General features: G+C 37.3%; 1 protein-coding gene across 1 annotated transcript in view; it reads left to right on the top strand.

The window, feature by feature from the left end:
- PHLPP1 (PH domain and leucine rich repeat protein phosphatase 1) overlaps nucleotides 1-18,182 on the top strand; it is a 213,391-nt gene that overhangs the window by 107,920 nt on the left and 87,289 nt on the right. The window contains exon 3 of the mRNA XM_029222396.1: nucleotides 5,936-6,061. Within this exon, the coding sequence (XP_029078229.1) occupies nucleotides 5,936-6,061 (126 nt within the window). The remainder of the gene's footprint in view (nucleotides 1-5,935; nucleotides 6,062-18,182) is intronic.

Here is an 18,182-nt window from a genome sequence, read left to right as displayed (position 1 = left end):
ATAACAATGCCATTGGCTCACGTGAAGCCCTGGTTATGTTCACTTCTTAGTACATGCACCTTAACTATGTGACTGAAAATAGAGCAACTAGAATTTCACTGTTATATTTCAGACTGTAGGTGATAAATTATTATTTATGAGATGATGCCTTTTGATATTGTGAGCATGTATTTTATAGTATAGTACAGTGATCCCCCAAGTCCATGACCTTAGGATCATTCAGGCGTGCTTATCAAAGGTTAGACTCTCTAGCAGGAATCTGTGATCCCGCTTTGCCTTACCTCTCTGTTTATTTGTGTTTGGTGACCAGTGGGGTTAGTACTTTTAGTTTATCACTATAGCTAGTCATGAATTTTGAACCTGAAATGCTACTCATTTCAGAGAAAACCTGTGATACAGCTGATAGATATTTCCAACATACTGGCTGCTTTTCTTTGGGCATGTTAACTATTTTATTCCTATCATTTATAAAATATCAACAGAAAGAACAAGATTGCTTAGGAAGGTATTACATTCTTTTCTTTGCCAGATTTATTTATAAACTCCAAGCACTGGTAGGGGTATCATTACCACAATTATATGTCAGTATTTCCTGATTTTTAAATGATATGATAATCTGTTAATAAAGGTAAAGATAAATTTGGATGAAGAAATGGGTTTTTAGAAATCAGGGGCATATTAAAAATCTTTTTCTTGATCGTTACTTGATCATTTAAAAAAAATAGATTTGGCTAGTCTGTGAGGTGTGTTTAGGTCTATTTCATTCACCCATTTTGAAACCATGGCTTCTTAACTTCTGTCTGAGCATTGAAGCATTAGTGATAGTTTATTACTGAAGATCTTGTCCTTTGGATGGATCTGAAAACTTAGTCATCATTATTACTTCCATAACTCATCATTAAAAATGCATATTTAATGTTTGATGCCCTGATAGGTCAACAATCTGTTTCTTTCTTCTCTGGTGTTAGGCATTTGCATAGGCAAATTTAATATAACTGTTTATTAAATATCCTCTGTGGGGAAGCCACTTTGCTTGGTGTCCCAGAAATACCAAGATGGGTAAGTCACCATCTCTGCCTTCGAATAGCTTATAATTACTATCTGGAAATGAAGGGTGGACACAACAATATCTACTCTACGAGAGGTGCAAAAAAGTAGGGTGGAAGATAAGTGGAAGAGATTACATTTTGTGGGGGGGAATCAGGGGATTTTGTGATGAAGGAGGTAACAATTATGATAGAACTTGAAGGGTGAAAAATCTCTTGACATATAAAGGAGATGGTCAGAAAGATTATTGTGCTCAGAGAAGCAGAGGCAGGGAAACAGTGGAATGTTCAGGTAAGGTGAGAGAAGATCCAGTTATAATTAGCATTTTTATTCAGAGCTAGAGACTTGTTCTGTTTCCCAGGCCTACCTATTACTGGATGTACTTCTACCATTGAGTGAATAGAAAGTTAACAGCTTCTTTTTCTCACAGACAAAGCTTGTAAAACTTGTTTTGTGCTACACCTTTAAAAATAATTGAGTATGTTGAAAAATTATATTAACCACGTTAGGAAAAAATAATTCACTCTTTGCAATGTGAGTTTTCATTAATGTTTGTCTTTCCTTTTCTCATTCTGTTCTGTTGTTAAAGGAAAATCTGAGAGTAAATGGAAGAGGTTTTTTTGTTTTTGTTTTCTAATTTATATAAAAGAGCTAGAAATGAGGTGTGAGATAGATGCTATAATTGTTGTGATAATAAATCTTGACACACTACTTGAGCATGATCATTAGTTTATGTTTTCAAATATAGAATTCAAATATGAAGTTAAAGCTCTATTAAATTGTTGAAAGACATTTGTTTAATAAGGTTTTATTCATGTACAATTATTATATTTAATTTCTTCTTTAAAATTGAACATAAATTTTTAGATAACTTATTTACATTAATACTTTATGTAATATTTGTTAAGCTATGAGGCATAATAAGCTGAGTAACTGTTAACTTACTACTCAGTTTAGGAAGTACAGCAGCATCAATACCAGTGTCTCTACCCGAGTTCTCTTTGCATCTGTCCCATTGCCTCCTCCTACCCCAGAGGAATCCACTGTCCTAGAATATGTATTCATCATTTGCTTACTTTTTTGAAATAAATTTTATCATATAACTGTGTTTTGCTTGTTTTGATCTTAATAAAAATGGTATCATCCTGTGTGTGGTTTTCTGTGATTGAATTTTTTCACTCAATATTATGTTTCATAATAAGATTCCATATTACTTGCTATATATGGTTTTCATTTCTGTATAATGTTCCACTCTGTAAATGTTCCAAATTTCTAAAATATCTTAAGTAATTTTCTTGTTGATTGACATTTGGGTTGCTTCTAGTTTTCTGTTATAAATAGTGCTCTTGAGATAGTCTTATTTTGATATGCCTCCTGGTTTACAAGTAGTTTTTCTAGAGCAGCATTTCTCAACTCTTGTCGCTGTGCCTGAAGGGGACATTTGGTAATATGTGCAAGTGTTTTGATTGTCAAATGATTGGGTAGTCAGTTGATGTAAGCTAAGTTATGCTGTGGTAACAAAACCCCCAGATCTCAGTGACTTATCATAACAGTTATTTCTCACTCACACTATTTGTCCAGTGTGGGTGGGTGGAGATTTCTTTTTTCAAGTAATTATGTACGAACCCAGCCTGATGGGGGTCCTTCTCTCTTATAATATTTGTAACACGTGGCTTCCTTTGCTGCTTAGGCAGGAGAAGAGGTAACTGGAGGGTCATTAGCTGGCTCTTGTATATCTGGTTGTAGAAGTGACACATGCCACTTCTGCTCATGGCTCATTGGCCAGAACTAGTCACATGACTCCATCTTAATTGCAAAGGTTCTGGGAAAAGTAGATAGTGTGTTTGGTTAATACTAGTATCTTTTGCTGCAAGGGGACACTATTGGCATCTACAGGGCAGGGGCTCAGAGAGTAAAATGTCATGCAAAAATATTAGACAGTCCTGCATAATGTACACAAGGAACTATTCAATCCAAAGTTCCTATAATGACCTCCTTGAGAAATATTGCTCTTAAGAGTGCAGTCACTGGGCTATAGGCCATATGTGCACATTTACTTTTACAAGATGATATCCAATTGTTTTCCAAGGTTGTTGCATCATATCATGCTCATATCAGTGCACATTTCTCTACATCTTTGCCTAACTTTATTGAGGTATAATTGATATACAACATACTGTACATTTTGATAACAGTTTGATAACTATATTATACTTCCATGAGTACAATTTGACAGATAGTCCCCTTGTGCTCCTTTGTACCATTCTGTCCCTACTTTTCTGCTCACTCCTACCCATTCCCAAAAAACACTGCCTGATTTCTGTCAATATGGATTAGTTTAAATAGCATTTTTATAAAATTATATTTTCTCTTTGGTGTATAGAAATGTGGTTGATTTTTTTAGTGTTAATCTTATATCCAGCCACCTTGCTAAATTTTCTTATTTATTCTAATGTCTCTAGATTCTTTGGAGTTTGCTATGTAGCTAATCATCTCATATTCAAATAATGACAATTTTCTTTCTTCCTCAATACATTTATTTGTCTTATTGCAATGGCCAGGACTCTAGTACAGTGTTGAACAGAAAAAGTAAGGTAAGAGAGTGATATCTCATCATTAACATTGAAGTTTACCTTACATAAATATCCTTTGTTGGCTTAAGTGAGTTCTTTGTGTTCTTAGTTTGCTTAGAGTTTTTATCATGAATGATGAATGGGTGGAGAATGTCATCAAATGCTTTTTCTGCAACTGTAGTGGTGATCATACGGTTTTCTTCTTTAATCTGTTAATGTGATTAATGACTTTATAGTTCCAGTAACGTTAAACCATCTTTCCTGAGGTAAATCCAACTTTTGTTCTTGGTATATTTTTTTCTGTATTGCTGGATTCTGATGCAACATTTTGTTCAAGATAAGTGTTCATGACTAAGGTTGGCCTGTAATTTTCCTTTCTCTTACTGTTCTGATCTGTTTTTGGTTATACTGGCCTCATAGAATAGGCTGGGGTCTTTTTCTTCTTTTCTCGTTTGGTGGATGAGTTTGCACAAGTTTGCAATGATCTATTTCTTGGAACTTTGATAAAACTCACCTACGAAACCATATGAGCCTGATATTTTCTTGGTAATTAAAAAAGTATTCATTTTCTTAAATGGTAATAAGACTATTTAGGCCTGTTTTTTTCCCCTTGACTTAGTGTTGGTAAAATAAATTTTTCTAAAAATTTGCCACAAAATTATTTATAATAATCTCTTTTTAATCCCTGCTTAATCTGTTTTGTCTCCCTTTTCATTATTAATATTTATGTCTTCAATTGATATCATTGATCAATATCAATTGATATTCAATTTTGTTTGCCTTTTCAAAGAATTGCTGTTTTGCTTTGTTAATGTTCTCTATTGTATATTTGGTTTTCATTTCTTTCTTTTTTTTAAATTTCTTTTTTAATTTTTTGGCTGCGTTGGGTCTTCGTTGCTGCGCACGGGCTTTCTCTAGCTGCGGCGAGTGGGGGCTACTCTTCATTGCGGTGCGCAGGTTTCTCATTGCGGTGGCTTCTCTTGTTGCGGAGCACAGGCTCTAGGGTGCGTGGGCTTCAGCAGTTGTGGCACACAGGCTCAGCAGTTGTGGCACGTGGGCTCAGTAGTTGTGGCTAGCCGGCTCTAGAGTGCAGGCTCAGTAGTCGTGGTGCACGGCTTAGTTGTTCCGTGGCATGTGGGATCTTCCCAGACCAGGGCTTGAACCTGTGTCCCCTGCATTGGCAGGCAGATTCTTAACTACTGCACCACCAGGGAAGTCCCAGTTTTCATTTCGTTAACGTCTGCTTTTTATTATCACCTTCATTCTGCTTTGAGTTCACTTCGTTTTTGTTTTTGATATTTTTTCCCTAAGTTCTTGAGATACATGCCAATTAAATTAATTTTCTGCCTTCTTTTCTAATATGAGTATTTAAAATTATAAATTTCCCTCTGTGTACCTGCTTTTGTTACATTCCATAAATTTCAGTACGTAGTACTTTTAATGGTTTAGTGCTAAGAATTTCTGTGTTTTGATTACAGATTCTTTTTTTTACCTGTGAGTTGTTTAGAAGTGTATTAACTTTCTAAATGTAGATTTTTAATTGATTTATTATTGATTTTTAACTTGATTTTATTTTGGTCCCAGAATGTAGTCTGTGTGATCTTTCTGAAGTTTTTATACTTTCACTGTGACTTGGTTTGTGGTCATTTTTGTAAATGAAATATAGGAAACATTCATTCTGTAAGTTAAACATAAGAGTTTATGTAGTATCATGTTACTTTATTGTTTGGACTTTTTCTCCTTATGAAGAATTTATTGGGAGTGGAAACTTGATTTGACTGTATCGCTGCATTATTGGGACTTGAAATTTCTTATGATAGGGTTTTATTTCAGGTTAATCTCAATTTCACAATAAGCTAAAAGAAAAAAAACTTATTTAACATGCTTGAAGACCTCTTTTAATAAAAGGTTGTAATTCAGAGTAATACAAAAGTCCCCTAAGTAAAAATTCACCTGCAGTAAAAATTCTTAAGTAAAATCTTCAGTAAAAGTCCTCCTTAAGAGGAAGTAAGAACCTCAGCACCCTATTGTGAGGGTATAGAAGGATAAAAAAGGGAGTCTGTTACAATTTTAAACAGGAAGAAGAGAATTTCACTGTTGTGGGGAAATCTATTGAAGGTAATAGTCCCCTTTTTGGTTTCCTTGTAATTCAGATTGGTTGGTCAGACTTAGGAACTTACATGCTTTAAGTAGTAAGAGGCACACATAAAGAGATAGATGCAAAGCTGTGCAGGCTCACTGGTCTAAGGGACAGTTAAGGAGCTTGGTAAATGTCCTGCTTTCTGACTTGCTTTTGTCACTCTTTGTTTTTATAGGTAGAAGAAGTGAAAAAACACCAGCACTGTTTAGCATTTAGCTCCTCTGGACCCCAAAGCCAGACTTACTACATTTGTTTTGATTCATTCACAGAGTATTTAAGGTGGCTTCGACAAGTCTCCAAGGTAAGCATTTAACCAGGAACTTTGTTCAGCTTCTGGCTGGCTAAAGAGTTGCTTCTGCTTTACAAAATATAGTTATACACTCTTTTTTTTTTTTTTTTCAAATACTGCCAGTAGTTAGCAATTTTCAGTCTTTTTAAAAGCACATTTTGGTGAAAAGTAGCTTTTTAAAAATTGTGTTTTATTTGCCCGTTTTGTTTATACTTAAAAAAGAATTCAGTGGGTAGACTGTCATTATTATTATCTTAATGTTGTAGAGTAGGAACATGAGGTTGAGAATATTTAAGGGACTGGCCCAGGGTAGGACAACTACAAAACCACAAAATACCCAGAGAATTGTTACAAATTTCCCCTTTTCCTCTGACCATTTTTTCTTATAAGCAGCCTAATCTTGTACCATCTTCCTTTCACCTTTTCAATTTCTGCCTTTTGAATGGTTTGATTTCCTTTTTTGTCTTAATTATTTTTACCATTTTATAGTCCTCTATTTAAATAAGATTACCATGACCCATGAAACAAAATACCTCTGTGTGTGTGTGTGTGTGTGTGTGTGTGTGTGTGTATGTATGTATGTGTGTGTGTGTGTGTGTGTACTGGAACCCACAATAAACTGATAAATAAGATAAAGAAATGCTGGTATTTCAGGTGCTGTGTGTGAGAATGTTTTTATATCACATTTGTATAATTATGTACAGTGGGTTAGATTGCAGTACTTTGTTCCTTGGTTTTGGGTGTGTTTATGAAATGATGAAACCTCCCTAGGGGGCAGAAGCATTACAGTGGAATTTGCTTTCATATTTTTGAATTTATAATCCAGTTTGTTATTCAAGTTCAGTGTGATTCAGACTGCTGCATGATGTAATTATTTGTCAAGTGAATGAATAGGGAATAACTTTGTAGAAGAGAAGAGTTAAGAGAAAATTAGAGAATAATGTCTAGAAAGTCTTTTTGACATACTGGGTGCATTTGAATTATCAGGGGGAGAAAACTGTGTTCTCTGATGATACAATATACTTGGGAACATTAGTTTCTCCTTTTAGGAAGAAGCAATGGAAAGAGTTTAGGTTGATAGGACTTTGAATATTCTCCCAACCTAGTAGGCAAATGGAGGTTCTAAATGTACAGGACAGCACCCCTACTAGAGAAAATGGGAAGGATGACACTTCTCCTTCAGACTTGCACGTAGAATTAATGTGATATTAGAGGCAACTAGTATATCTGTCTAGTTGTTTTAAAATTACTCTGGTTGTTGCAAATGTGAGGAGACAAATATTATATAATATCGTGCTTTTAACATTAAGTGGTTGTATGGGTTCAAAGCAATAAGTCAATGGCCCATACTCTATTCAGAATAAAATGCCAAACTATGGTCAAACTGCAGTTTAAATTTCTTTCTATATGGAGATGTTGATTTTTTAAATAAACTTTTTTTTCAGAGTAATCTTCTATTTACAGAAAAGTTGCAAGGACAGTATCGAGAGTTTCTGTATACTCCTCACTTGGTTTCCCAGGCATCTAATATTACCATGATACATTTGTCAAAACTAAGAAACCAACATTAGTACGTTACTCTGAAATTATTTGGATTTCACTAGTTTTTCCATTAATGTTATTTTTCTGTTCCAAGATCTAATCCAGGGCACCAGAGTGCACTTGGTTGTCATTTCTCCTTTGTCTCCCCGATCTCTGACAGTTTTTCAGTCTTTCTGTGTTTTTCATGACCTTGACAGTTTTGGGGATGTAGTGGTCAGGTATTTTATAGAATGTCCTATATGGAGATGTTTTGACCTTTTATATCAAATGCAGTGTAATAGCTGCTTTACATTCTTTTTCGAACAAGTCAGAGGTATAAATTCTTAAACAAACATGGATAAGGATGTAAACAGAAGTTTATGTAAATTATCAAGCTTACCAATGACAGATTGCTTTGATTGAAACAATAATAACAGAAAGATTAATAGGAATTGAATTTAATAGTCTTGTATATTAAACATCCACACAATTGATAAATCACTGTTCTAAAGCCAGCAAGCATTTATTAAGCACCTTCTGTATGTCAGGTATGTATTTTATGCACTGGGATACAGCAAAGGACAAGTCCAGTTTCCCTCTCTGGGTAGGGCTTATACTGGAGAGACAAACCATAAATAAGTAAACAGAGAAGAAAGAAAATATCAGTTAATCATCATGCTATAATACAAAGTGATATGACAGAGAAGGATGGGAGAGGAATAACTCTGAGGAGGGGACATTTAAACTGATACTTCAATGAACAAAATATCTGATTATTTGAAGATCTGGTGGGGGTAGCTTTGCAGGTAGTGGGAGAAGGGAGTGAGAGAGCCCTAAGACTGGAAGGAGGGATGGTGAAGGTCAGAGAAGACAAGGGTCTTCTGTTATAGAAGAGGATGAAGAATCTGGATTTTGTCATTGGCATAATGGCAAGCCATTAAAGAGTTTTCTTCCAGAAGGTTCCATGATCTCACATCACATTGGCTGTTGTGTAGAGAATGGATTGTGGAGGGCAAGAATAGAAGCGGGGGGGGGGGCCTGACCGTCAAGAGGCTCTTGTGGTGTATTTTAGGCAAGAGGTGAAGGTGGAAATGGAGAGAAGTGAACAGATGTGTTTTGGGGATCAAGTGACAGGTTTACTGATAAATTACATAAAGAGCATGAGGAAAAGGGAAACATAAAAAATGGCTTCTAGGTTCTTTGAATTGCTGTGTAGATTGTAGCCTCAGTCAGAAACCATAGCACGAATTAGACTCCATATTTGTGCCTTGAAAACTAGCAAAATACAGTTCTTCACTTCAAAGAGCTTCTGTTCCTAGGGAGACAGCAGAGAGGTGGAGTGCAAGAGGAAGATTATTAAATATCTCTTAAATAAGGTGTGAAAAATGTTCATTTCTAACTTGTGGCAGGTGATTGTAAATGTCAAGTGTTAGCTTGGTTAGTACTCTTCCCTGTTGCTGGTTGGTTAATATGCCATTTCTATGGTCTAATAGGGTGGTGTCTCTGTAATGAGGCTCTCACTCCGATTATCCAAACCTTGAACTGGTTCAGACATCAGACCTCTCAGTAGGAGGGGGTGGGGGGGAGAACTGTGACACAGGAGCACATGATCGTGGCAGAATGAGGAACAGGAATGTTGGTGTGAGTTTCCCTTTTCCCTCATTATTGTGTGGCTGTTAGGAACCATCTGATAGGTACGTGCTGAAATGTAATGTAGCTACACACATGTACATACACAAGACTGCAGCTTACATTTCACACTTCCAGGAGGGAGGGGGGACTTTGAGTTAATTACCTTAGATTACTAGTATTAACAAGTACTCAACTGGTAGTTAACTGATATTAACTAGGACGAACTTGAATCAGAACCTTAACCTCCTCTCCCTTCAGAATGGCTCTGAATGTCTGGGGAGGCCAAATGGTGTAGGAGTAAAGAGTTTGAGTCTCAACTAAGGAGACCTGGGTTCTAACATTTACTGGCCGTGTGACTGTATCTAAGCTTATAAATTTTAAGCCTTTTCATTTGATAAAGGAAATAATAATAGCACTTACCTCTTAGTGCTTATATGAAATATGCATGTCATGGACTTACCCTGGCACATAGTAAGTGTGTGTGTGTATGTATGACTGACTAAATAAATACATAAATAAAAAAATAATTTTATGACCATCACTCCTGCCATCATCACTGACTGGCTGGACAATATATATATTTTTTAATATTTTCTGTTTTTATGTTTATTTTAAGCATAAGACACACACATATGCTTAGTTTATCTGAACAAGGAGCATTCTGCTGCTCTTAACCAGGACAGCAGCCTTTTGGGGTAAAGTAATTAAGCATGGCAGACATTGGGGAGAAAGAAGATTTCTTCCTGAAAAGTCAGGGGTAGGGGATAGAGGGCAAATATTTTAATAACTGCAGATTTTAGATACAGTGTCTTCCTTTTCGTCAACCCTAAAAACCAGATACACATTTCAAAAAATTTTAGAAGTTGTTATACTTAGTGAATTAAAGGGGAAATGAGTTATAAGGGTCTGATTAAAGAGGTTAGGTATTATAGGAGGAATAAGTGCGAGAACTCCCTATTTGGGTATGAAACCCATATAAAATATGGCCACACTCTTTAAACTTTGTATGTTGAGGAAAATCCTATGATAGTGTCTTTTCCTTTAACCCCACATCATGGGAGGGTAGGTTGGGGCTGCTGGAAAGAGGATTAGAACTCGGTCCCTTTGGGATAATGTGTGTATGGGAAGCGTGGAGTGGCACAGGCTGACCATCACAAGCCACTTCTGCTTCTAGCTTCTCCTTTCCATTCTGTTCTTCCTTATATGTAGGTCTTAGGAAGGTATACTGTTTAGTCACACTCAGGGTTACTATGGAAACAGTTTCTTTTTCTTTTCTTCTTATTGAGGAACAAAACATTCACAGAATGGATTGTCCATATCCTGATGTTTAAATGAGGATTCACTTTAATAATTGTCTGAAAGAAAGACAAACCAACAACAGGAAGAAATATCTGAGTTTCTGATTCTTAATGACCATCCTCACCCCAGGGTGGGAAGACAAAAAGAAGCAAATTCCAATGATTTTTGAATTAAAATGAATTAGATAATTAATTTAAAATAAAAATTCTTTATTTTCAGTTTATGCTTCTGGATCTTAGCTGCAAGAAAAATGTTATTCTTTGTTCCAGTTTTTTTAGTTGACTTTGTGAACATATATAAAAGGTTATTAATTAGCCGTGTTCTACCAAGGCAGGCTCTTATATACTTATTATTTTTTAAACTTAATCTTAGCCCTTAGTATTGCTTGCCAAAATAACACTCGAGGCTGTCCCTTTAGAGTTTTTAATTTGGGGCGGGTGTTAGTGGTAGTTACTGTGGAAGAAATGGCTCCTATGGGAGGATTACAATGTTGATTTTAAAGTCATCCCTGAAATATTAATGCACGGCACTCTTTTAAAATTCAGCAAACATCCTGTTGTATGCTGTGTAGAAAGAACTCTGCTAGCTCAACATGGGTACCTGTCCAGCGTGTCTTCAAAGTGGTTGGTGGGGCAGTGATGCGAGGGGGAGGGTAGTAGTTGAGGGAAGAACAGGAATTGCAGAAGCGCTCCAGTCAGGTGTACGAGTGACTTTACAGAAATGCTGCCCCGGCTGTCCCTCTTTGTGGCCCACTTTTTGGAGTACATTGGTTTTAGACATGTTGATTGACCCTGTGGATTCTCTTCAAAGTTAGTCTTCATGTGAATCTATAGCCTAAGTCATACATATTTTTAATTTAAAGTCTTAGTCACTTCTGGGACACTGTATTGTCCCACATTAAAATCTGTTTCTTGATTTCAAGGAAGCTTAAAAGAGGATTTAGATCACTGATTTGGTGTTGTGCATGAATGTGGGGTTTTCTGTTTGTTTTTGTTGTTTTTTTTCCATGTGAAAGGCATTTATTCTTATTAGTTAATTAATTAAAGTATGCATGAATGTGTTTTTAACTTTTCATTATGGAAAATGTCAAATATTTAGAAGCAGAGATAATACACACATACCTATTACTCAGCTTCCCCAATTCTTAGCTTGTGGCCAGTTGTGTTATGTGAATATGTTGTATGGCCCAGTGGTATAAGTTGACGCCTCGTAAGGCCACTTAGTTTGTCCACATATCTCTTTCCTTGTTGATCAGTGGTTAACAGGCTGGCAGTTGCCAGCCACGGTGGCTATCACAGTGCTTATCTCTCTGGCTATCTTTCTTTTAGTATTAATCATAGTATTTTAATTCTAGGCCATCTTTTTTCTTTTTTTTTTTAATGAAAAAAAGTCACCACGTTGAAGTTGTGGTTGCTGTGATATTTTGGTTCACCCTTAACATGCATAGTGTAGACAAGTCAGGGCAACATCTCATGCTGAATTAAAGATCACGTGAAATGATGAGTAAACATCACCCTTTAACTAAGAATAAGATGTATGGTGAATCACAGTTGAACTTTTGCTTTCATGTGCTTAAAAAGAGTGTTTTATTGTCCAGATTTTACTCAAAGAATACTTCACTAATCACAGAGTCAAATCAATCTGGTGGAATAGGATTGTTTCCAGCATATAAATTTGTGTCATTTGATGTAGTTGCAAGAAACCCTTTAAGATCACTTAGTCATCTTTTGCACATATTTACACGTATTTTGTCTCTTAATTTGAAGTGTAATTTAGGGAGTGTTCTGCTTTTTGTCAGCATGGTTGGTCACTTGTCTTTTAGGGATTTTGCTGTTGCTGGTTACATTGGGGTTGTAAGGGTAAGAAGCTGTGATCTCAATCCTGTTCTGCTAAGGAGTCCAGGGCTTAAAGGGGCTTTATTTTTGGAAACCCTCCCTTCACATTTTATACCCATTCTTTAGATAAAGAATCAAGGGCCGTTTGACCATGACAATCTAGCAAGTCTATGGCAGAATCTGAAGTAGAATTGAGGTTCTGAGTGACATGGATTTTAGTTTATAAAATGTCACCCCAATCCCTAGAGAATTGCTCTTGTACCAATTCTGTAGTGAAGATATGAGAAAAGTTTGGAAATTCAGTGTATGAAATATTTAGATACAGGAAGCTTCAAGGAGGTAATGAGCAAGCTGAGTTTGAAGGATGAATAGGAGTTCACAACAAAGACAAGGGGAAAGAGCATTTCAAGGAGAGATAAAATATCTACAAAGGTACAACTGTGTAAAATGTAAATGTGTAGTCATATCACAGATGTCTGAGCAATGTGAAAAAGGAAAAAATGGAAGCTAAAATTAAAAAGTACTGCCCAGGACTTCCCTGGTGGCGCAGTGGTTAAGAATCCGTCTGCCAGTGCAGGGGACATGGGTTCGATCCCTGGTCCGGGAAGATCCCACATGCCGCGGAGCAGCTAAGCCTGTGCGCCGTAACTACTGAGCCTGTGCTCTAGAGCTTGCGAGCCACAACTACTGAGCCCATGCGCCACAACTACTGAAGCCTGTGTGCCTAGAGCCCATGCTCCGCAACAAGAGAAGCTACCACAATGAGAAGCCTGTGCACTGCAACGAAGAGTAGGTCCCACTCACCGCAACTAGAGAAAGCCCACGCACAGCAACGAAGACCCAACACAGCCATAAAAAAAAAAAAATCTTAAAAAAAAAAAAAGGACTGCCCATCTGGATAGTTTCCTGTTCATTCCATTTTATATTCTTGGGAAAATTTGACTATGTTACCAAACATCATAATTAACTTTCCAATATAGTTACACAAAAATTCATATTGTGGAATCTTTCCTTATTATACATATAAAGTTTATGAAATTAGGGAATTTAGAAATTCTGCTTTGAATTTAAACTGAAGATAAAGTATTTTGGATTACATTAAATTTTGTTTTTCTAATACATAATACTGTGATTTAGTGAAAATATTAAAATGCTCTCTTTGCTATTATAAGTATGCTTCATCTTATTTCCACATTGCTAATCCCTTCTTTTTTTTTTCTATAGTAATTATTGGTTCTGAAATCCTAGTGACTATATTCCTAAAGAAGGGGTTTCTCCTTCATTCTAAGTCATTTCCGTTTAAAATTATTTAAATTTATTTTCTTTAGAGTTTTTCAATCCACTTTTATACAAATGAAAAAGATATCTAGTTTGCTTACTGTATCCTGACAGAAGCAGCATGCTTTGTGAAACATTTCTGACTTGTGTGCTTTACATGCTAAACTCATCCCATGTGTCTCCATCTTCCCTTCTTCTGTCTTCCCACCCTCCCTCCCCTGTTCTGTCAACAGCTCTGTTGTTGGGGGGGGGGCAGAAGGTAGTGAAGGGGGAATGAGAGAATATTTATTCCACCTTTTCTCTGTGCTAGGCATTCTTCTAGGCTCCACTTCTAGCGTCAGGACTTCAGCAAATGGAAGAAATGAGTTCCTCGTGTGTATTTTATCTGTATGTTGTTATCTTTAGTAAAATACATTTTAGGTTTTAAGGGAGGAACATACAGCTGTGTTTTTTTGTTTGTTTTTGTTTTGTTTTAATAAATTTATTTATTTATTTATTTATTTATTTACTTTTGGGTGCACTGGGTCTTCGTTGCTATGCACGGGCTATCTTTAGTTGTGGTGATCCGGGACTACTCTTCATTGCGGTGCGCGGGCTTCTCTTGTTGTGGAGCACGGGCTCTAGGCACGCAGGCCTCAGTAGTTGTGGTGCATGGGCTCAGAAGTTGTGGCTCGGGGGCTGTAGAGAGCAGGTTCAGTAGTTGTGGCACACGGGCTCAGTTGCTCCATGGCATATGGGATACTCCCAGACCAGGGCTCGAACCCATGTTCCCTGCATTGGCAGGTGGACTCCTAACCACTGTGCCACCAGGGAAGTCCCTACAGCTGTGTTTTAAAGTTACAGCATGTTATTTTAAGATTGGGAAGGGCCCTTGTAAAGTAGTCACCAAAAAGGTAATATTACTTGTAGTTTTCTGGAACAGTTGCCTTAACAATTACTTGGCATTTTCTTTAAAAGTGTTCGTTAACCTTAAAGTCTAGTCAACATCAAGTGGCTCTTAGTTGAGAGAATTAGAATTTAAGATTTGAGAAGGACCTTGTGGACTCCCAGACTTACCTCCCGCCTAGAAAAGGTCTACAGCCTTTCAGATACCTATAGTGTCTGACAAGACAGCTCTTCCTTAGAAGTGAGCTGAAGTCTCTATCCCTATGCCTTTGACTCGCTGACCCTAGTTTTGCTCTCTGGTTTAACAAAAGGTAATCATACTCACTCTCCTATTCGATAACCTCTAACTGGAAGTTTCTATGATTTCCATGCCCTCCCCCACCTCTTAGCAATCTACTTTTAGGAGAAACATCTCTGGTAATTCCCACAATTTCGTCATCACTTGGCTTCCAGATCCCTTCTCTTGCTTTTTCCTTTGGGTGCTCTGCAGTTTCTTGACATACCTGCAGATACCATCTGATGAGCACAGAGTATGTGACCATGGTTTTCCTTGCTTTAGACATTATGTCCAAAGTGAGTTATTCATTCATGAGGTCAACATCAAAATAAAAAGACTCTTTGCTTTTCCCCCCAAATTGTTAATAGATATATTTTGTTAATAATAAAATCATTTAGCCAACTGAATTGATGCAGTAGTGACAACAAATAGTGATAACTAACATTTTGGTAACTTTTTTCTGTGTGCCAAGCGCTATGGTATATTCTAGGTGCTTTATAGTATCCCTGTGAGGTCGGTGTCCATAACATTGTGTGAGGTCGGGCTTTACAACAAAAGGAAATAACCTTTGAGGAGATATTATCATCTCCATTTTGCAGATGAGGGAACTGAGATGTAAAGTATCCAGCACTGCTTTATGCAGGGAGTTCCTCTTCCTTGCTTTTTCTTTAATTGTACTTCCAATGTTTTACAGTGGCCTGAAGGGGCAAAACAAAACAAGATTCAAATAATAACTGAGATTTACTGAAAATGTCAAAGAGAAGTACTTCAAATACACAGTTGTCAGTAGAATCCAGGCAGCTCAGTATTAGAATAAAAGGTGATTTACCAGGCAGTCTGTTGACTGGGGTGTGCTGCTAAGGACACTTGAGCATAGCCACTGATCACTGATCTTCTTAAATGATGACCAAGACGTATTTAGGAAATCTGAGATGCCTTCTGAGTCACCCAAAGCAAATTAAATTGGGTTCAGTGTTGAGGGGACTACTGTTGTCTAACTTCAAAAACTGGTCGTCGAGTATTGCTATATCAGGAACTTAGCATATATGATTAACCAGATCTCTACATCTGGTCGTCTTATATTTTGAAGTTAAATCATTTTAATATGAGTGTTTAGACCAATGTAAAAATACATAGTATCTTAAGAGTTTAGTTTCCGTGATATATTTACTTACCTTGGAAGACCCCAATATTTGTAACCCAGAGTATTGGATTATCTACAACTGCTCTGAACAGTTAAATTCTTCTACTCACTGGTCTGATTTATTTTATAAAGTAAGGAATACTGGAATAATCAAAAAAATATCAGTGAACTCTCTATGTTAAACATACCAGACCTTGTATGTTAGACTGGTACTTAACCAGTGAGGTGTATGTGTCATTTGTATTTTAAATGGAAAACAAGTAGCCTGTTTCTAAGAGAGCATCATTTAAGCGTGCATTTATGTTACTTCTTTTAATAGAAAATTAGAATGTAAGTTTTTTGTGGTTAGCAATCTTTTCCCTTCTCCTTTGCCAAGGAGATGCTCCCTTTGGGGGCTGCCGTGATGGAGCTCAGAGACGCTCTCAGGTGGTCATATTCTAAAGAGCTTGTTTACACATATTTTGCTAATAAGGAAATGAGGAAGGAACTCTGAGTTCAGATTTGATCTCCACCCAAGCCAAGCTCCATTTTTCTGTTCCTACTGAGAAACACAATGGGCTTTGTGTGTGTGGAAGGAAGATAACTGTTAGAGGGACACGGTTAGTGATTCTGGGGGCCGCGGGTACCATCTTCTCCGAGCCTCTCACACTCAGAGAGGGTGAGGTGCCAGGTGTGCATTTCTAGTTTAGGCTGTACCACGAGCTCATGGGGCACATCCTGCAGCTCTGCCTGCTCCTGATGGTGGGGTGCCAGTCTCTGCACTGGTGCCGGGGAATACCCGCCCATCTTGGCGTGTGAGGGGACCGTCAGTGCTGGAATGGCCTGGGGAGCTCTGGGGTTTGTGTTCTCTCCTCTGTGTGTCCCTACCGCACCACTGCATGTGCATTTTGGAATTATACTTGTTAGATGTCTGTGCCTTCAAGGGACCCATGTTTTGAAGACGAAATGTGCATCTCTCCAATATCAAGTCCAGTGTCTGTTTCATAAAGGCAAATGGTAGATCCATGTTGAAAGGTGCACTCATCCCCTCCACTCACCTGCAAAGAGAAGTCGAGACGCCTAGGAGGAACTCTTAGTCTAAATTTCTCAATATTGCTTTTCTTTATTGTTATAGTCTGGTGCTTTTACAGTGAGCCGTGTGTTTTATTTATTTGTTTGCTTATGTGTCAATCAGTCATCTATCTAACGCTTCTCTTTCTTTCTCTCTCTCTTTTTCTGTCTCTCTTCCCCCCGCCCCCCCTTCCTTCTTTCCTTTTCCAGCCTGCAGCTTTCTCCATTCTTTTTTTTTTTTTTTTTCTTTTTTTTTGCGGTACGCGGGCCTCTCCCTGTTGTGGCCTCTCCCGTTGCGGAGCACAGGCTCTGGACGCGCAGGCTCAGCGGCCATGGCTTACGGGCCCAGCCGCTCTGCGGCATGTAGGATCTTCCCGGACCGGGGCACGAACCCGCGTCCCCGGTATCGGCAGGCGGACTCCCAACCACTGCGCCACCAGAGCAGCCCTCTCCATACTCTTTTATTCTTTGGTCCCTTAACGATGTTTTAACTGGTACCTTATAGTTTTAATAAGCCTAATCTTAAAATCGTAGTCCCCTCCCTTCCCTGAATAATTTGCCCTCAGAGAGTTCCATCTCTCATTTTTGTCTGTCAATGATATCCTCTCCACATCTTCTTGTCTCCATTGATTTGGTTACATCTGGTGGTTTGGAATGGTGTGTAAATTTTATTTCTTGGGTTTTAAAATTTTTCATATCATTTACTCAGTTAAGGCAAAGAAATGATAAAATACCAGAATTCCAGGTAGAATTTACTAAGTCCCAAATTGGCAGTTTGATATGCCCCTATTTGGACATTATTAATGTATATATTGTAATTAATTTTATAGGAAGGTTTTCTGCATCTGCTGTTAAACAGATTGTATAAAATGTTAATTAGTACAGGATCGAGAAATGAGATGTCATTGTGAAAATGTCTGCAGTCAAGTTAAGGCATTTCCTATATTTGTAGAATTTTTTTAAAGAAATGATTGCATGTTTTGGAGCAGTGACAGCTTAAAGTTTATTAAAATTGGAAATTTTTTGTTTGATATTATTATAAAACTTTATTGATGAGGATGAAATTGAAAATAAGTCATTAGAGTGCGTAGCTAAGAAAGATGAATAAACTCTATTCTAAATTTATATTCTCCAACTTCATGTCTTCCCAAAGCATTTTTGGGGGATGAGAATTAAAACTAAGTCAGTTGAGGTTAAGAATTTTTTACAGAA

This window comes from Monodon monoceros, unplaced genomic scaffold (genome assembly GCF_005190385.1).
Source record: "Monodon monoceros isolate NGI ecotype Baffin Bay Population unplaced genomic scaffold, NGI_Narwhal_1 Super_Scaffold_1, whole genome shotgun sequence".
Lineage (NCBI taxonomy): Eukaryota > Metazoa > Chordata > Mammalia > Artiodactyla > Monodontidae > Monodon > Monodon monoceros.
The sequence above is the reverse complement of the archived record's forward strand: the minus strand, read 5'-3'. Positions and strand labels throughout refer to the sequence as shown.